Raw genomic sequence first — 18512 nt, 5'->3', positions numbered from 1 at the left:
CTTACCTTTGCTTTTTGAAGCAAGCTGACCACACTCAGGCTTGTAGATGCTAATTCTCTACTAGGCATGCTCTGGAGTTGTGTAATGATATAAAGCTCGCAGATGTGCTGGAGCCTTGAAACCTGGTACATCTCAGCACATATTAAAAGTGACATGGCTTGCAAAATGCTGGCTGATTAAAAAACCAAACCCAGATTAAAATTGATGCAATAATTACATACCGATTTACATACCATATTAGTTTGTACTTCCTATGCCATGGATTTAGCATTAGTTTTTAAAGAAGCTTTGCCACTAAATATAATCTATTATAAAAATCCTTGAGGTTTGATATCTGTGAAATAGATCCTCATCCCATCTCTTCAGAATGGCAATGCCAAGGATTAATGCAATGCATGTTTAAATATGATGCTTTCATTTCTTCACACCCAAACACATACCATAAAAGTCACTTGCAAATTAATAAACAAAGTTTCCTTCTTGATGTAAAAACAAGTTGTATAAAAACTTTTATTCAACATACATGCATTTAGCCTATTTATGTCTATTGGAATCTGTGTGAATTAACTAAATTTAAATCCCATTAATTTTATTTTAATGAATAAAGATTTAGATTTTTAGGAATCTCATTTTAGGATACAATCAAGCTTTAAGAAGTACCTCTTTCTGACTACTATTGCTAATGTGTTGTTGAAATATTTTACTATCATTTAATCTTAATCTTAAGTAATAACAGAATGTTCAAAATTATTTATATCCAAATGCAAAAATCAATATATTTGCAGCTCTCTGAAAATCAAAGCCAAGATTTTCAGTCCAAGAATTCCTGTTTGAGCTATCACAGTATATTACGCTATTCAAAAATAAACCCACTAGGTTTAATATAACTTTTCCCCAATATCTGTGATTAGCATTGCAGCAATGTAATACAGTTCTATGCATGTTTATTTTTCAAATATTATGTTCAGTGGGATTTACTTCCAGCAAAATAAGCTGAGGATTGCATCCTAAGTCAGTCATGAAAAAGAATTGCAGAAATAAGCCTTTTCCTGCTTCCAAATGAAAGAACAATCTGATATACCACAAGCATATGAAATTTGAAAGTAAAGTAATAATTTAATATTTGCATACCTGGACAACAGGAGTCTGTATACAGATACTCTAGAAAAGATAGAAATGTATCTTTGGAAATTCCATAAACTGGAACCAAAAAACTATTTGATTCAATATAGTTGCCATTAAACATAGCTGCCATTACTTCACAGCGAGCCACCAGGACTGCTTTGTGAGCTGGTACTGTAGTACCTATAAGGAAAGAAGTAGGATGAAAACAATATCATGTGAGTCAGGCAGCATTCAATTTTTGGTAAGAAATAAATAAATGCTTCTGCTGCAAAATATGTATAAAGAGCAAGACTGATCAAGCATCAACATTTCAAGAAAAACCTCACACTTCACCTCACAAGGTGAATAAATCTATAGTTAAACTTGGTTTATGGTAGTTTATAACTGCCTTCCCCAATGTGATACACTCCAGCTGTTTTGGGACTGCAAATTTCCAGCCAACAGGTCCCATGCTATGCTGGATGAGAAATCTGGGTGTTACAATTCTAATACATCTAGAGGGGTATTCTGAAGCAGGATGATTTACAGCAATGATTTTATTAACACAGCAGTCATATACTATTCATTCCAATGTAGTTTTATCCTAGATAAATGTATATAGGAATTCAGATTTAATGGAATCTGTATCCACAATCTGTTTAGCATAAAATATTCTGTTTTGTGAATCTACTCCAACTGCCTTTATTATATCTAAAATTACTATCTTCTATATGTTAATTTTGTGATTCCTATTCAATTTAGTGGGATTTTTTAGTAAATATACTTCAAAATAAACCATACTATGGCTCAAAATCCATTCCTAAATAATGCTGCTCCTGTGCATGTGCCTCAGATCCAAGATTGGTACTGCAAAAACAAGTTAGCTTTGGAAATGTCTATTCTCATTAATTAACACAGTAGCAATGCCCAACACAAATTCTACCTCTTTCTCTAAAGGAAAGTAAAGAATAGACTGAAAGACATTTATTTTGCAGGTACAATGGAAAGCTCCAATTAAGCAGGCTATTTTTCTGAAAATGAAGTTGCCGCGAAGCACTTTGACATTTGATCTACTGTTATGGGGGAAAAAAACCTTTTAAATATTGCCCAACATTTCCTATTTATAATGCATTATTCCACAGCAATATATTCCAGCAAAGGTATTTATCTATAAGCACATTCATGCATGGTACTCACTAATGACTATTTAAGTGCCATCATCATTTATTCATCAAGGTCAGAACAATACTTTGCACATCCACAAAAGTATTCCCAATTATTACTTCACATATTCAGCTGAACCCTGTCATTAAAATGATTTTGGAACTGACTAATGTATTTCTTGCCAACAATTCAGTCATCATAAATAGTATGCAATTTTCATTCTTCTGTGCACTACATTCTATCAGCCCCACAAGGCAGACCAGAGCAGGAAATCAACTCCACAGGAAGGCTAAACTACCTTTACTGAGATTGGTTATAATAACAGAATCTTGCAAGTCTGGTCGTGCTGTACCTCCCCTCACTCCCCTCTCCCCACTTCTTATACTCCAGTGAATCAGGGAGGTGTTTGCTTGAGCCACTTCCAAATATTATCTTGTTTCTCAGGGCTTCAAAAATGTTTCAAATTCTTTTGCCTAGGTAGGAGTTCTTGAGCATGAAACTGAGCAAACTCAGGGAGGCAGTGAAGGACAGGAAGGCCTGGCGCAATATGGTTCATGGGGTCACGAAGAGTCGGACACGACTTAACGACTAAACAACAACAAGGAGTTCTTGTGTATTTCTGTCAAGGTCATCTTCCTTACGCTCTGCACATTCTTAAAGTATATTAAAAGAGATTCCCTTTTTAATTTCTCTAAGAAGGGCTTTCTTTAACATACAAAATATTAAATATTTTCATTGTACTCTGTTTTTAGTAGACCATGGCACCCTGGTTAATATTACTTCTTTTCTCTTTGGAATTCTGAGACAAGCAATGGCACCCATTGTTCCTTCACTTCCTACACAAAATGTCCAAAGATTAACCTTTAAAACTAAGCAGTCTCTTTCACCAAGCTATGCGGTTGCATTTTCTTCTCCTTTCAAAGGATTGTTTGTTTTTAGTTTGGGCTGAGGATTCTTTTCATAATAAAAGGATATTCAAAAAATTTGTGACTTTTCCAAATTGAAACCAAAGTAATTAAACATCATTTAATTAAATAACAATTTAAAGTCAATAAAAGCTCTTGTTATTACCCTTATGTGTGCATATGGACAAAAGCAGCTAAAGGCAGAATTTTTGCTCATAATGTGCTTAAGTATCACTAAAGTCAATGAGGATGTAATGATACACAGGATGCCCCTCTCCTCAGGTTTTTGATTGGCAACACAACAAAGTAATACAAAAATAAGTGTCCAAGGAATGAGATTTTGTTTTTCAGTTAAACACTCAGTTTTGTGGAGTCCTTGGGGTTCTCTGAGCTTGGTTGTTTTCTTGCAAACGTTTCCTTACCCCGCTAGGTAACATCTTAAGTGCTAGAATGGAATGGGGTTCGCTCTGTTTATATACTGTGGCATGCCCTGCCAGTGTTGGTGGGGGGGGGGGGGGTGTTTTGTTTTATTTTTCCCACCCTCTGGTAGTTCCTTGATTAGGGTATTGTTTACTGCTTGTTTACTTATTGTTTACAAGCAGTAAGCAATACCCTAATCAAGGAACTACCAGAGGGGGGAAAAACAAAACAAAACCCTCACCAACACAGGCAGGGCATGCCACAGTATAAAAACAGAGAGCAAACCCCATTCCATTCTAGCACTGAAGATGTTACCTAGCCGGGCAACGGAAACGTTTGCAAGAAAACAACCAAGCTCAGAGAACCCCAAGGACTCCATAGTTCAACCCTGAGCTACACATATTTGCTTCTATTGGTACACTCAGTTTTTTAAGAGTTCCTTACTTTTTTTTTTAATGTACCTTTGAGTCAGTGTTGACCTCCAGTGACTCCCTGGACCTACTCCTGGCAGTCTTCTTGATAAAGTTTTTTTTTTTTTAAAGTGGTTTGCCATTGCCTCCTTCCCAGGGCTCAGAGAAAGTGACTGGGCCACGATCACCCAGCTGGTCCTCTAATTTCTCATTTTTATGTTAATGGACTTTCAATATTGTTTCCTAATTAATTCAAGAAAATGTTGCCTTAAAGGTTCAGGAGATACATTATAGTTATTTTGTATTATTTAAACAAAATATGAGAAAAAAAGTGATACTTCATATCATACCTTGTATTTTGAACATGACATCAGCTAATACCGTTGTGTTAAAGAAAAGTCTGAGAGAGCTGTTACATAATTGTAGAGGTCTTTCTGACAAATAAGTTCTATAATTCTGTGAACTGTTAACCTGCAGAATGATAAGATGGTTAAATATTTGAGAGCTAATGCTTTTTAACTATCTATCTATCTTTGCTACTGCTTTTATAACAAATGAAATCAAATTTATCTTTGGTCCTTCCATTTCACTGTTTTATAAACATCTGCTCCATGACACTTGATCTCCAGATCTTCCTTAATTATTTTTCTACTACCATCAATTTGTATCATATAGTGGTTCATACTTTCTAGGTGTAACTGTCATCATCAGACATTTATTTTGATTCAGGCATGCTGAGTTCAAAGCAATTGGAAGATTTCAGTTCTCATTCACATTATAGATACTCACATAATGTCAGTAAGTATATTTTTCTCTGTCAACTGTGGGAGGCACAATCTCACTTGACAATTATGGTACAATATTTATTGCAAGTATCAACCTTCCAAGGGAGAAAGGGTGCCATGGGCAGAATCTTACCAGCTGAGATGTTTGTGCTCATTCCTAAATGAAAATCCAGGGAACTGGAAATCTAACCTCATAAAAAGATGTCCCAGAAAAGAACAACTGAATGAGTACTGGGCTCTTTTGCAAAGGTGAGAGAACAGCTTAAAGTGCTGCTAACATGATGGGTCAGAAGGAAGCTTTAGTACTACCACAAACAAGCAGAACCCAAGTCCTGAAAAGATAACACAAGGGAACTCCTGGGAAGGCAGTTGTGAGAAAAGAGAGACAGTCTTTATTATAGTAGTACTGTTTCTGTAAAGAAGTACACCTGTTATTCCAGATTTGGAAAATGAAGTTACCAGGAAAAATATAGGTTAGAAGAATTTGGCTTTCAAGGAAGAATTTAGTTAAAAATTCCATAATGTCTAATGCTTTAATCAGAGTTGTGTACTCTTGCAATCAACACGATTCTGCCTCTCTTTCAATCCAAAGTATAACTTTTTTGTAATAATGACGAAGCACATCTATACAATCTCACCTCACCCTACTTTGCTCTGTATTTTATCCAACAGGAAAAAATATTATATTTTATCTATCTTCGGAATGTTTTCTCTCATTATGCCATCCTACATCCTACTGATAGTGAAAGAAGGAAAATGTTGGTCTAAAGAAAAGATCATGCCAGTGCATAAACAAATAAAGACCTCTTCAAGTTAAGCTCAGCTCCCACGGACTACAAAGACACATCCATGTAGTTTTCCTGGCAATGTTATACAAGTGGCTTACTAGTGTCTTTTTCTGGGATATGTTCTTAATTTTACCAATCCTACAGCCCTAGAACTCCTTAGTGGTCTCCCATCTAAATACTAACTATGCCGAATCCTGCTTAGCTTTCAAGTTCAGACTCAGATAAGGTTGAGCAGTTGTTGCCACCTGCTGAAACATGGAAAAGGATAAAAGGCTAAATTGGCTTTTCTTTCTGTAGAATAAACAGAGAGGATGAGGGAACTTGGGAGATGGATATGTATCACCCTAGAAGTGATACATCCTTGACGTGACAGCAATTACAAGTGCAAATATTATTTTCCAATATAGCATCCACTTTACACATACAGATGCAGCCAGAAGTATTGGTATCCTTCTACTTTTTCCCAAAGAATCCCAATTTGTCATGAAATAAGTTAAAACTGACACAAGTAAATGGCATCCACCATTCTTCACAGGTAGTCCTAGGGTTACAATGGCAATTGGGACCAGGATTGCCGTCCATCACTGAGTGATGGAGTCATAAAAAGCGACGTCACATGACCACATTGCTTAGCGACAACAATCCCAGTTGCCATCATAATCCCAAGATGTGCAGGTCGTTAAGCGGGAAGTGGCAGAAGTCCCAGGTAAGAAGCACAGGGGTGACATCAAGGGGGTGCTTCGGGGGGGTGGGGGAGGCCAGGGGAGACCCTGGAAGGGCCTTTGCAGGCCGTGCATAAGTTGGGGGAGGCTGGGAGAGGGCTTGAGAGATTTGACACAGGCCGCATGCATGCAGGAAGATGGAGGGAGTGGATGGCACAGCAGGGTGTGAGTGCAGGAAGGCCAGGAGGCAGATGGCGCAGCACAAGCACAGGAAGGCTGGGGAGCGGATGGTGTGGCAGGATGTGGGGGGTGGATGGTGCAGCATGACCACAGGAAGGTCAGGGGATGGATGGCATAGTGGGGCACAAGCACAGGAAGGCCAAGGGAACTTACCAGGGCGACTTATGACCTTCCCTGCCAGCTTCCCCATTGACTTTGCTGGTGGGAAGCCAGCATGGAAGGTCGCAAATGGCGTTCAAGTGACCACGGGATACTGCAACTGTTGTAAGTGTGAGCTTGTTGCCAAGCACCTGAATTGCGATCATGTGACTGTGGGGGCGCTACAACAGATGGAACTTCAAGGACCAGTCATAAGTACTGCTTGTTCAGCGCAGTCGCAACTTCGAACAGTTGCTGAATGAGTGGCTGATAAGTGAGGACTACCTGTATTCCATAATCCATAGAGCAGGCATTTTTGATGTATGAGTTAAAATATTGTTATTAACATATTAATATTAATAATATCAGTTATTGTCTCAAAACAGTGTGCTACAAAATATTAGGTTAGAGGTATCAATAATTCTGTCCATGCCATTTAAATTGGTTTTATTATTTACAAGAATATGTTAAGTCATACATCAAAAGTGTCTGCTCTATGAATTATGGAATAAAGAACGGTGGATGCCATTTACTTGTATCAGTTTCAACCTATTTCACAGCAAATTGGGATTATTTGGGAAAAAGTGGAGAGATACTAATACTTCTGGCCACATCTGTATTAGCATTTATTTCAATTTAATATTTATTAAAAATATTAACATTCTAATAAGTATAAGCTTCATATCTGAAGGATAAAAAATAGGTCTCTTTACATCTTGTTCTTATAATAAAAATAAGATGTTAACTTGCCTTTCCTGGAATTTTCAAGATACATTTTACCCTCTCAAGAACAAGCTCAACATTACCAGGATTCTTCAGTTTCTTTTTAATGTGCTCTTCCAATAGTTCCCATTGGAAAGCACCTATAAGCATGAAACAAGTAATACTTTTAGAATGGCACACAGAATATCACTTTTAGCACAAGAAATACAGTTGTTACCAATCTGAGTCGTATAAGATCTTCCTTAAAAATTGTAGCTCTATTGCAAGGGATACTTATTTTTTATAGTTCTCACTGCATTGTCATACACTGAATCTAATAAAAGGCAATCTTACCCATTCACCCATGCCAACAGAAATTCTACTGGTACTGTGATTGAGGGCACTGTCACCCTATCACCATTTTTACTCTCCAATATGTATAAGCAGTAATTGTCTTCACTTCCAGTTCAAATGCTGATGACAAGAAGTAAACTTCATTTCTTTTCCTTGACTTTTTGCAGATCCCATAGCAAAAAAAAAATTTTTTTTCACCTCTACTCCACACAAAAAGGAGAGAAGAAAAATAAACCAAGCAGACTGACACCTTATATGCAATATAGGATCTGTGGAGTCCTTGGGGCTCTCTGAGCTTGGTTGTTTGCTTGCAGACGTTTCATTACTCGACTAGGTAACATCATCAGTGCTAGTGAATGTGGGGTTTGCTCCCTGTGGAGTCCTTGGGGTTCTCTGAGCTTGGTTGTTTTCTTGCAAATGAAGTGAGGAGTTGATAGAATGTTCATTCTTCTCTGTTGATACTTGATCAACTCCTCACTGCAGTGCCCAGAAAATCAAAGATGTACACATAGATGAAGATGAAATTATGGTCTCATTTGATGTCACAGCACTCTTTACATCCATAAAGCCCAGAACTAGCAAAAGAATCCATATCAGCAGTACCGTACAAACCGCATTCCATTTTAGCACTGAAGATGTTACCTAGCTGGATAATGAAACGTTTGCAAGAAAACAACCAAGCTCAGAGAACCCCAAGGACTCCACAGTTCAACCCTGAGCTACACATATTCGCTTCTATTGGTTTGCTCCCTGTTTATATCCAGTAGCTTGCCCTGCCAGTTTTGGTGGGGGTGTGGTTTTCTCCTTGGTAATTCCTTGATTAGGGTATTGTTTTCTGCTTGTTTGCCTGGTGTTAATCCCTGCTTATCTGGGTGTTGACTGCTGGAGAGGATGCGTTCCGGTCTTTTTGTTTCCTTCTTAGCTTTTTTATTGTTTCTTTTGAATGGTGTGTAAATGTGATTTATCTCTATATAGGATTTTCCCATGCTGCAGAGAAGTAGAAAACTGAACCAGGACTATGATGTCTCTAGAAAATTCTGTGCTATAGTAATAACAGTTATAAACTAAAGGATCTGAACATAATCTAGGTATGCTTAGTTTCTGCTGTGAACAGGACTTTTATGCTCAAAGTTTTATATTTTAATCCTGTTTGTTCCATGACTGTACATTAAATAAACAAACAATTAAAAAAATAGCTCAGGAGCCAGGAAAAGGGGTGACACAGAGGTTGTTCCAATTGGAAAACAGAGCTATAATATTTCTACCCACCCACTCCCCAAAATGAGATTCATATCACTTTCATTTATCACTGAGCCAGATATAAGTCAGCACAGCAATCCAAAACTGTTAATATCATGGGAACATAGAGCTCAAAACTTGTTTTCCAACTGGACAGAAGTCACTTCAGTTGATTACTTTGGCTGCGCTGAGATCACCAGAACTAGCAAGATATAGGTACAGCGTGAATGGAAACAAGTAACACATTCTCCCATTCATATCTGTGCCATTAAATGACTTTTAAATGTTTATCAAAGAAAATAGGAAAGAATATTACAGACTCTTCAAATTCTGCTGGGAGTCCTCTACAGATATGGCTGGCGTTCAGATTGCTGTGCTCCTACATGGTTATAAGTCTCCCTTCTGGATTTGGAAATAGAGAGGAAACATTTTTGTTCTGAAGCAACTTACAACTTACGTTGTAAAAACTTATCCCTCATGTGTACACACATATAATATCTTCAGGATCAAATTCTTTTGTGTTCCCATACTCCTTTTCTGATGCATACCCAGACCTCTTGGAGAACATGGGCATCACTAGCAATACATCTAGTAAACAAGTAAGTGGAAGTTGGTGGGAGCCCCATGTGCTTACAGGAACAACCCTATGCTAAACCCTAACCCTTTTGATATGGATATCAGGACATTGCATAATTGCTATTTCTTTTTTTTTAATGGGCTTGTCTGGAATAGTTTGATCGACTAGGCACATGTGTCTCTACCTATATCTGGAAGTGATATATCCAAAATATATGTTAACTGACTGAAAATGCACAGGCCTCCATATTAATGAAATAATATGTAGCCCCTTTGCAGTAAATAACTCTTCCTTGCTAACAGACAATAAGCAGCTGAAACTATTGTGAGAGGATACCTGAATAAATGAAGTGCAGAATATCTGTCAAACAAGAACAGAAGAATGAGTCTTTAACAATGACTCTTACGGGTGAACTGCATGATGTGCCATGTTTTAAAATGGGAAACACAGTTTCCTGATTGGCTGCAAAAAGTGTTTGAGCAGTTCTAATGATAGAAGAATCCTGAATGTCAGTTGGGCTCTTCACATTAAAAAGCAACATGAAGACGTGGCTAATAGAACATAAAACAATCCTGTGTGCTTCTGCTACCTCCTTCAAGTCTTCAGAGTAAAATATCACATCAACACACTGGCAGCAGAACAACAACTTATGTAAATCAGAGTCATAATGTGAGGCTTCACCTTTTAAGATAGGCATTTTTTCTAAAAAAAAGAAAAAGCATATGTTAGAAAAGTATTCATGAATAAACTGTTTGTAAAATCATTGTTCATAACATCACAATTGAAGCTCTGCCTTTTCATACATATGATACCATAATGCACAAACAAAAGAGACTTGGCTTGTCTTCGACCAGGGTGACTGCTTTTATCATTTGCTCACCTCCCCTTGATATACTCCCTGTAGATAACACTACATTTTACATATTTTTAGAAGACAGTTAATCATAAACTAACCAGATTGGTTGGCTTCATACAAATACTAAGCTAAAATGTGGCTGTCTTTTTCACAGCTTAGTTTGTCTCAGAGAAAAGAGGGACTATAGAGAATTTCTTAGTAAGACAATTCCATCACCAGATAGTAGACTTGGAATATCCAGGCTACAAGGATAACAATACAGAACCACAGAGTTTCATAATTCTTCCATATTTGAATTAATGGCTGATCATCATAAAGACATGTTCTTAAAGTAGTTTTGCAGTTATTCAATAAAAATGTAATAATTGAGGCAAAAAAAATCAACTTGACCACAAAACAACTCTGTGAAAGAACTGGTTGTTCAGCATCAGATTATAATTATTATGATTGAGGTGAGGGAAGATGGAAACAGCAGCAAAGAAAAGTCAGAAAAAAATCCATTAGCTCTTACAGTATTTGGCAAGCCATGAGGAGCTGCTGCCAGACACTGGTAGCTTATTACAAATTTGTGCTCTAACTACATTTATCCTGAAATCTTAAAGACTTTTACCCAAGTTAAATCCTCATAGGTAATAGCATTAAAAAAAATTTCCAGCACACAACTGCACTGTAGAATTCAGATATGATATTAGGAACCTAATTTCACTCCATATGCAACAATTATATTTCAAATCTAGTTTTTTATATTTGTATTATATTCAGAGAACAAAGAATGTTTGTAGTCTGAATGCCATAGACATTTTTGTTGCATTAAAGATGACTTAATTTTTAAATGCAGTACAGTTGCTGAACGCTTTGTTTCTTTCTGACAGAATACCTTCTGTTGAAGAAAGCCTAACTTCTTAGAATAACAGAACTAAGATGCTATCCAGGGAAATGAGAAAACACACTAAAGTTGCCACCATTGTACACATGAAGGAGAGCTAGTCAATGGACTGAAGTCACAAAAGGAGGGTGAGCACCAGAGCAATATTGCTCTCAGCCCCTTTTCTGCAGCCTTTAGAAGCTTCCCTGTCTATGAGGAAAATCATGGTTAGTCCTAAGATAGGCTTAGTGCAGTAAAATAAAAACAAACAAACAAACAAAGCTTAACCTATTGTGTCCCAAATCCTAGAAAAAAGTAAAATAATTCCTAAGCATCCCATGTATATGACATGGCTCTGCCCAGTTTGCATCATTATTTCACCTACTATGGCCTACTGCTGTTCCCAGCCACAACAAGGTTGCTCAGTCTTGTATGAAAGGACTTTGGAGATCAAAATCAGATAATTTCTTTTTTTTTTTTTTGTGCCTCCAAATCAGTCTTGACTCCTGACAACTGCCTGTACTAGATTCTTTAAAATTGAAATGTGTGGAGAGAAAATTGCATAAAGATTATGATATCATCTTATTTTTCTGCTATTTTTTAATCAGCCACTCCATGGTTATGGTAAAGAAAATAAAGAGCATTCTGAGATATCCAATTTATACTGGGGAGTGGAAGCATATATAAGCCTCTCTCCTAGCGTATAGTCTTGATGCAGATCAATATGTTCACACATGTTCTAAAAATTTTTTTGAAGAGAGCTCAAAAATTGCTGATACTTTACATCATACTAAATTTCTTTCAGAATTATCTGTACCTGGAAAGTCAGCATTAAGAATTTTATATCAACTTCTTCCTGTATTTAATATAATAAGAGAACACTATGCCCTATGTAATTGGTAGAAAATATACCTATATTCAGACACAAGTATCCACATATTCATAAAGTCCCCAGATGATACCATTATTTTAAAGAAAAAAAATTGAAATGGAGGTTCTGGTTCCCATCCAGTTACCATTTTATTCTTCTGAATGCTTCTGGACTCATAGATCATATAGTAAGGATGATATATGACCAGAGAACAGCACTTCATTTTAAAGTTCTCCTGTCCATCTTGAACAAAACAAGAAGGAAAGGACAAACCCTACAGGTAGTCCTCGATTTATGACCACTCGTTCAGTGACCATTGGACCATTCAAAATTACAATGGAGCTGAACAAGGGGGACATACGACCATCATAATTTGCACAGTGTCCCCACAATGACGAGATCATGATCCAGATGCTCAGGCGTCTGGCCAGAGATTAGGACATTGCAGCAAGTCACGGTCACATGGATCTCGTACTCCATAGCACTTCCTTGCCCACCCACACTCTGTAGTGCATGCCCCCACAGCACCCCTCACCCACCTGTCCTCCATAGCATGTGCCTGCCGCCCACCTGCAGCCTCCTCATTCTTCCCAGTGCCTACCTGTGGACCTCACCAACTCACCTACAGCCCTCACTGGCCCATCCACAGCCCTCACTGGCCTGCCTGCGCTCCCATCTATAGCACTCCACCCCCACCCCACCTGCACGCCCCCCCATGCTCCTTTTGTGGGGCTCCTACCTCTTCCCGCTTAACAACCCGCACAGTCCTGGGGTTACAACAGCAACTGGGACTGCCAGGATTGCTGTCACTAAGTGATACAGTCACATGACATCACATTTTACGACTGCCTTGCTTAGCGATGGCAATCCCAATCCCAACTGCCATCGTAACCCAAGGACTACCTGTATTGCCTCTGCATGTAATACAGGAAACTTGTAGATGGCAGCAGAAAAACTGAAGGAAAACTAGTTGGATAGTGGAAGAAGAAATAAGGAAACCACAGCTCAGTATGGAGCGACTTAAAGTGTAAGAGGAAGATTAGGACTTGGGAGGAAACTTTGGCTAGGATGAGGAGGGTTGAACAATTATCTCAGATGGAGATTCCATTAGGAAATACAATTTTAAATTCTAATTTCATGAGCTCTGCAAGTAAAAATATAATATAATCCACAGTATCACGGTCATTGGAAGGCATTATACCTGGTTGATCAAGCTGAGGTGGCTTAACTCCATGGCATTTATGGCTTTTCTTCCTTTTCTTCATTTTTTCAGATGATTTCTGATTCAAGCTTTGTATCATGAAATATTCCAGCTAAAATCAAACAAAACATGTATTACTAAATATCGTAAACTAACTCATTTAAGAAGATACAATTGATCAGTATCATCCAAGTATATTGAATTATTACTGTTGCTGCTAATCTAAGCTTTCCTGCGTGAGCACTCTAATATAAATAGTTTGAAATCCTGCTTAAAAACTGTTTAATTCTCACTAAAATCAACAGAAAGCAATCAGAGAATTATATATTTGTTACAAAAACATAGCTGACTGTAGAGTACTAAAAGAGTTAGAAAATACTCTTTTATAGTGTCAAGTATGTTTGAGACAAAAAGGTAGGGAAAATCCTGGTTCCTGGACCAAATCATCTCATTTCATTTTCTGTGAAGTCATATAAATGCCCAGCTAGAATGGCTACTAAGGGTTCTACTTCTGAGAGAGTAAGAGACAAACAGCAAGTGGTCACAGTTAATCTGATGGGACATGAGGCATCACCTTTCCCTGCGACAGGCAGGCAGAATGACATGTGGTATAAGGTCTATATGTTCCTTCCTGATTTAATGCCACAACTTTCTAAGCTCATCATAATAAAATAATAAAAGTATATCATAATAAAAATAATAAAAGTAGAATTTATATAACAAAGAGCTAAGTAATGATCCCAACTCACATGTGTGATTAAAGCCATATTATTAGTGATTTAGCCTTATGGCAGAACTAGGAATAATTAACTTATGCAATCTTTAAGGATAGATAACACAAAAATTGTGTATGTGTATTGGAGGGTGTATGCTTAATCCTAGAGTGCAATTTTTCACAACTAGTAGTTACTAGTAGAATGATCTAGTGTGATAATGCTGTGTGAGACAGTGAATATGTGCTGACATTTCATTAACCATGCTGCTTGCTTCTTCAGAGCAGATCAGAAATCGAACTTGAACTAGTAGTATGGTTAATGAAATGTCAGCACATATTCACTATTTCATAAAGCGTTACCTAGAAGTTATTTCACTATTATGAATGCTTAATCTGATTAGTTACAGATTTAAAATAATATGCAGGTGGTACCCTATATCTTTTATCTGTCTAAGGAAAGGATATCGCTACACTTCAAAATTACAAAGAGATGTATCCCAGGCTACAGAAGGAATCCAGAATATTTTTGTTCTTATGCTGCTTCTAGTAGACAGAGACAAAACTATGTTGGCAGTCTCAATGTAATCTACTTTAGTCAACAAACTGAATTCTTAAGAATCTAAAAGGAAGGGAAGTCTTAAATTTAGAAATTGCTACATGATTAACATTAACATATTAATAATATGCTCATTAACATAACCTGTGTTCTACAGACAATAAAAAATATTCCTATCTTATAAGCAGATAGAACAGATATGTTATTGACAAGCAGCAAAGCAAGCTAATCACATCCCATGTATCATAACAAGGATATCATCATCACAGAAGAATAATGTCAGAGTACAAAGAAAGTTACTTTTAACTGTGAATAACTGTTACCCAAAGGGACTTTCTGGTACTAACATATACCACTTGGCTCAGAGCTTCAATTCAAGGCGCTCATTTTTACCTAAAAGCCTCCAGCTGAGATCCAATTACTTTAGGGAACTACTTTCAACCATATAAATCTATTCATTGTCACAGTTCTTGTCCCTGGTCTTCCATTAAATCAGACTCATTTTGTGAGTTTCTAATCCACACATCCATTTATTTATTTTGCAATGGTGTCTTAATTTTGGAACTCACTTCCTGAGAAAATCCAGGAAGCTCTCTGTTTTATAATTTTATTAGTGTATTATTATAAATTCTAAGGGATGGAATATAAATCATAGAATCAATGCATAATTTTGTTTTGGGGTTTTGGGGTTTTTAACAGTTAAACTCTTGGGTTTAACTGTTATAAATCTATTTCTGGTGCTGTTACTATACATCATGCTGTATTATGAAAATTAATACATAAAGCCAACCCCATAAAGAACTAAGTCATCCTTAATTGTTAAGTAAGGCACAATGGTATGTTTCATAGGTCACACAATGCTATAAATAAGTTTAAGACACATGGTTTACAACAACATAGTTTTTATTATATATATAAAAAATAGCTGTCAAAACCAAACAAATCCATTATGGCGCAATGTGATGTGTAAACCCAATGGTTATTTCCCAATACATAATAAACCGACCTATAATATAACAAAGGTTTCTTCCCAGTAACAATAATTTAAATATAGAATATAATGACAAACCTTCATAATACCTAATCTAGTTATAGAAGTTAAATTGCTTGACTTGGACAGGCAAAATCCATATTTGAGTTTTCATTGGACTATGGAATTCACTGGATGATTTTAGGTCAATAATTTTCTTTTGACTATCCTACTTCACAGAATTGTTTTTGTGTGAGATATAAATGTAATAATAGTTATATATTACATAACTATAGCGATCATTTTTGACTATTCTATTTTCACTGTGAAACACTTCGTACCCACTGAAGCTCATTTTTAAAGTAGCTGAATCAGCAAAGTAAACTGCCTAATTTTTGAAAACAGATTAACTGGAGAAAAAAAACTTACTTCCAAATGAAGATTGGTGAATAGCAACACATATCATTTCTGATAAATAATTTGAGAACTCTTGTTTATATTTTTAAGACACTTATTCATTTGTGAATGTCATTTATTCTATGACTTTGAGTATATCTCATCTAATTCAAATTAATGGTGGGGATTATATTTACAATATCTAACATTGGTTTAGCCAGTGATTAATTGCATTAATGAACAGAAATGAATTAGCTGTCTTCCCAGCAGACCCCACAAGAAGTGATGACACTGATCTGGAATAGGAACTTCAAGTCATTAGGTTCTTAAGTAGCTTGTGCTATTCTTTTAAAATGTATATTAGAATATGAAGTATAAGAATCATGGCTAGAAGGACTACACTGACTTCTGTTGATGACTATCACTCCCTCTTTCTATGACTTTCTGCAGCATACTGAGAAAAATTACTAATCACATTTCCTTTACATAATTTATACAGTAATTATAAAAATGGTTTGGAGAGCATAAACTGAGGAAGTGACACTTTAAGTCAGCTCTCTCCAAGCTGTTGGCCTTCTGAGGTATTGAGACTGCACTTTTCAGCATTTTCAGCCAAAAGTCATGTTGGCTGAGAATACTGGAACTTTCAATCCAAACATATCTGGAGGATGCCAATGTGGAGAAGGCTGACTCATCCAATTATTCTCAGGTAAAAGCGTGAGCCCTGATTTTGTGTCACATACCTTCACAACTGTTCCCACCAAAGTCTGAAATTTGCAAACTCAAAAGAAGAAAAGTCAAAGATTTTGCATCTTAATGTATTATACTTACCACTCCACCAAAATATTTTCCTATGTAAAAATCATTGAGGCTATGCAGTTCCAAGTAAGTAGCTCCTAGTTCTTTAGCAAGTTGAATTCCTTCAGAAGCCGTAACACAGCTCCCTCTGTCTGAGATACACAAAGGACAAGTACAAGGGACTTCTGTGAAAACAAACCATTCGTGCAAAATAGTTAAATACATTGGCTCTTTTTCAATGACTTCTAATCTCCACTATATTAGTTATACGTTGAATCACAGACTATTATACCACTAAGGACATAATTGGACAAGAATTATATTATTATTTTAACTTGAAGTTTAATATTAGATGTTACTTTTCTTTTCTATATAAAATCTTTAAAATTCTTCATGCTACTTGGCATTTATTTGAAAAACAATTGGATCAAAGTTTTCTAATGATGCTGGATTGCTTCCCACTTAAATACAATTGTATACGATTTACCAAAATTACTGTTCTTGTACTGGAGTAAAAAATCTTTTTGATAAGAGGCAGAAATCTCATTCCTTGGTCTCCTTTTTGGATTACTTCACTCTGATTATAATAATCACTCCTAAAATACTTAGAATTTGGCAACAATTTAAAGAAATAAACACTTAATGAGAAATTATAATATTATTTAATGATATATTGTTATAACAGGTTAATTATATTTTAAGATATATATTTAGAATATGCCAAGTAAAATTTCACTTGTGCAACACAGTTTTTGTATTCTTCTCCAGAGCTCTTTGTAACCCCCCAAACAGTCTTTGAAAAGTTGATGGATTTTCTGGAATAATGGGGATGGAGCACTCAAGCCTCTAAGAGATTCACAGAGGGTCATGTTACTTTAAGGTCCCAACCACACTAAAAATTTTAAAATGACAATATATTTTTAAAAAGCAAGGGAGACATAAATTAAAATAAAACAAAACAAATACCTGTCACTGATCTCCTCCCAAGGGATCACCCCTTTACTTTGTGGGAGGGCTAATTAGACTGTATGATTGTGAAAGTTGGACTTTGAGAAAGAGTGAAAGAAAATAAGGTAACTTTGAATTACAATTCTGGAGAAAAATACTGAGGGTACCATGAACTGCAAGAAGAATGAATCAGTCCCAGACCAAATACTGTAAAGACTGTTCTCTTGAGCTGATAAGCAATAAGTGGAAACCACATACTTTAACATGTGATGTGAGTGGATGATTGCTTAAAAAAACTACTATGTTTGGCAAGGTCGAGGTAAGTAGAAGAAGAGACAACTGAAAAGGCGTGTGGATGGGATCAAAGAAATTACAAGGATGTCTTTGGGAGTTATTACTAGAGAAAGGCCATGGTAGTGAGCATTTGTCCATGAAATTACTTGATGGCACCAAACATCTGCACCCTGCTTTCACCTTGTTCTGTCCCCACTCTCCGATTGGCTGAAGGAACACAAAGGCTATAGGAAGCACTGGAAATTTGACTCAGTGAGACCTTGTGTGCATGAAAACACTTTGCTTACACAAGGTTCTCTATGGATCCAAACCTATGAATATGATTCTATGAATGTCTTCTCAAAAGTAAATCCTTCTTGTTCAATGAAATTCATTCTCAACTACGGTTATAGCCTAAGTACCAAAACATTCAACAGGTTTTCTCCTGGTTTATTATTAATATTGACAGTTATTGTTTCTATTAAAAAATCATAATTCATTTCACTGAAAGTACATTATCTGTGCTACAAAGAAATAAGCATATTTTTTCATTTAAGTTTTCAGCTGATGAAAAC

At 36.4% G+C, this 18512-nt stretch overlaps 1 protein-coding gene across 2 annotated transcripts in view; it reads right to left on the bottom strand.

Moving 5' to 3' along the window:
* Window positions 1-18512, bottom strand: part of RHOBTB3 (Rho related BTB domain containing 3) — an 87356-nt gene that overhangs the window by 10606 nt on the left and 58238 nt on the right. For both annotated transcript variants that reach the window (XM_088129910.1, XM_088129911.1), the window contains 7 exons: window positions 16750-16901; window positions 13282-13393; window positions 9825-10190; window positions 7367-7479; window positions 4354-4474; window positions 1132-1305; window positions 6-172 (listed from right to left, as the gene is read on the bottom strand). In XM_088129910.1, coding sequence (XP_087986036.1) covers window positions 6-172; window positions 1132-1305; window positions 4354-4474; window positions 7367-7479; window positions 9825-10190; window positions 13282-13393; window positions 16750-16901 — 1205 coding nt within the window. The remainder of the gene's footprint in view (window positions 1-5; window positions 173-1131; window positions 1306-4353; window positions 4475-7366; window positions 7480-9824; window positions 10191-13281; window positions 13394-16749; window positions 16902-18512) is intronic.

This window comes from Python bivittatus, unplaced genomic scaffold, assembly GCF_059951505.1.
Source record: "Python bivittatus isolate LINGU-HERP-01145 unplaced genomic scaffold, Pbiv_v1 ctg000850_np1212, whole genome shotgun sequence".
Classification (NCBI taxonomy): Eukaryota; Metazoa; Chordata; class Lepidosauria; order Squamata; family Pythonidae; genus Python; species Python bivittatus.
The sequence above is the reverse complement of the archived record's forward strand: the minus strand, read 5'-3'. Positions and strand labels throughout refer to the sequence as shown.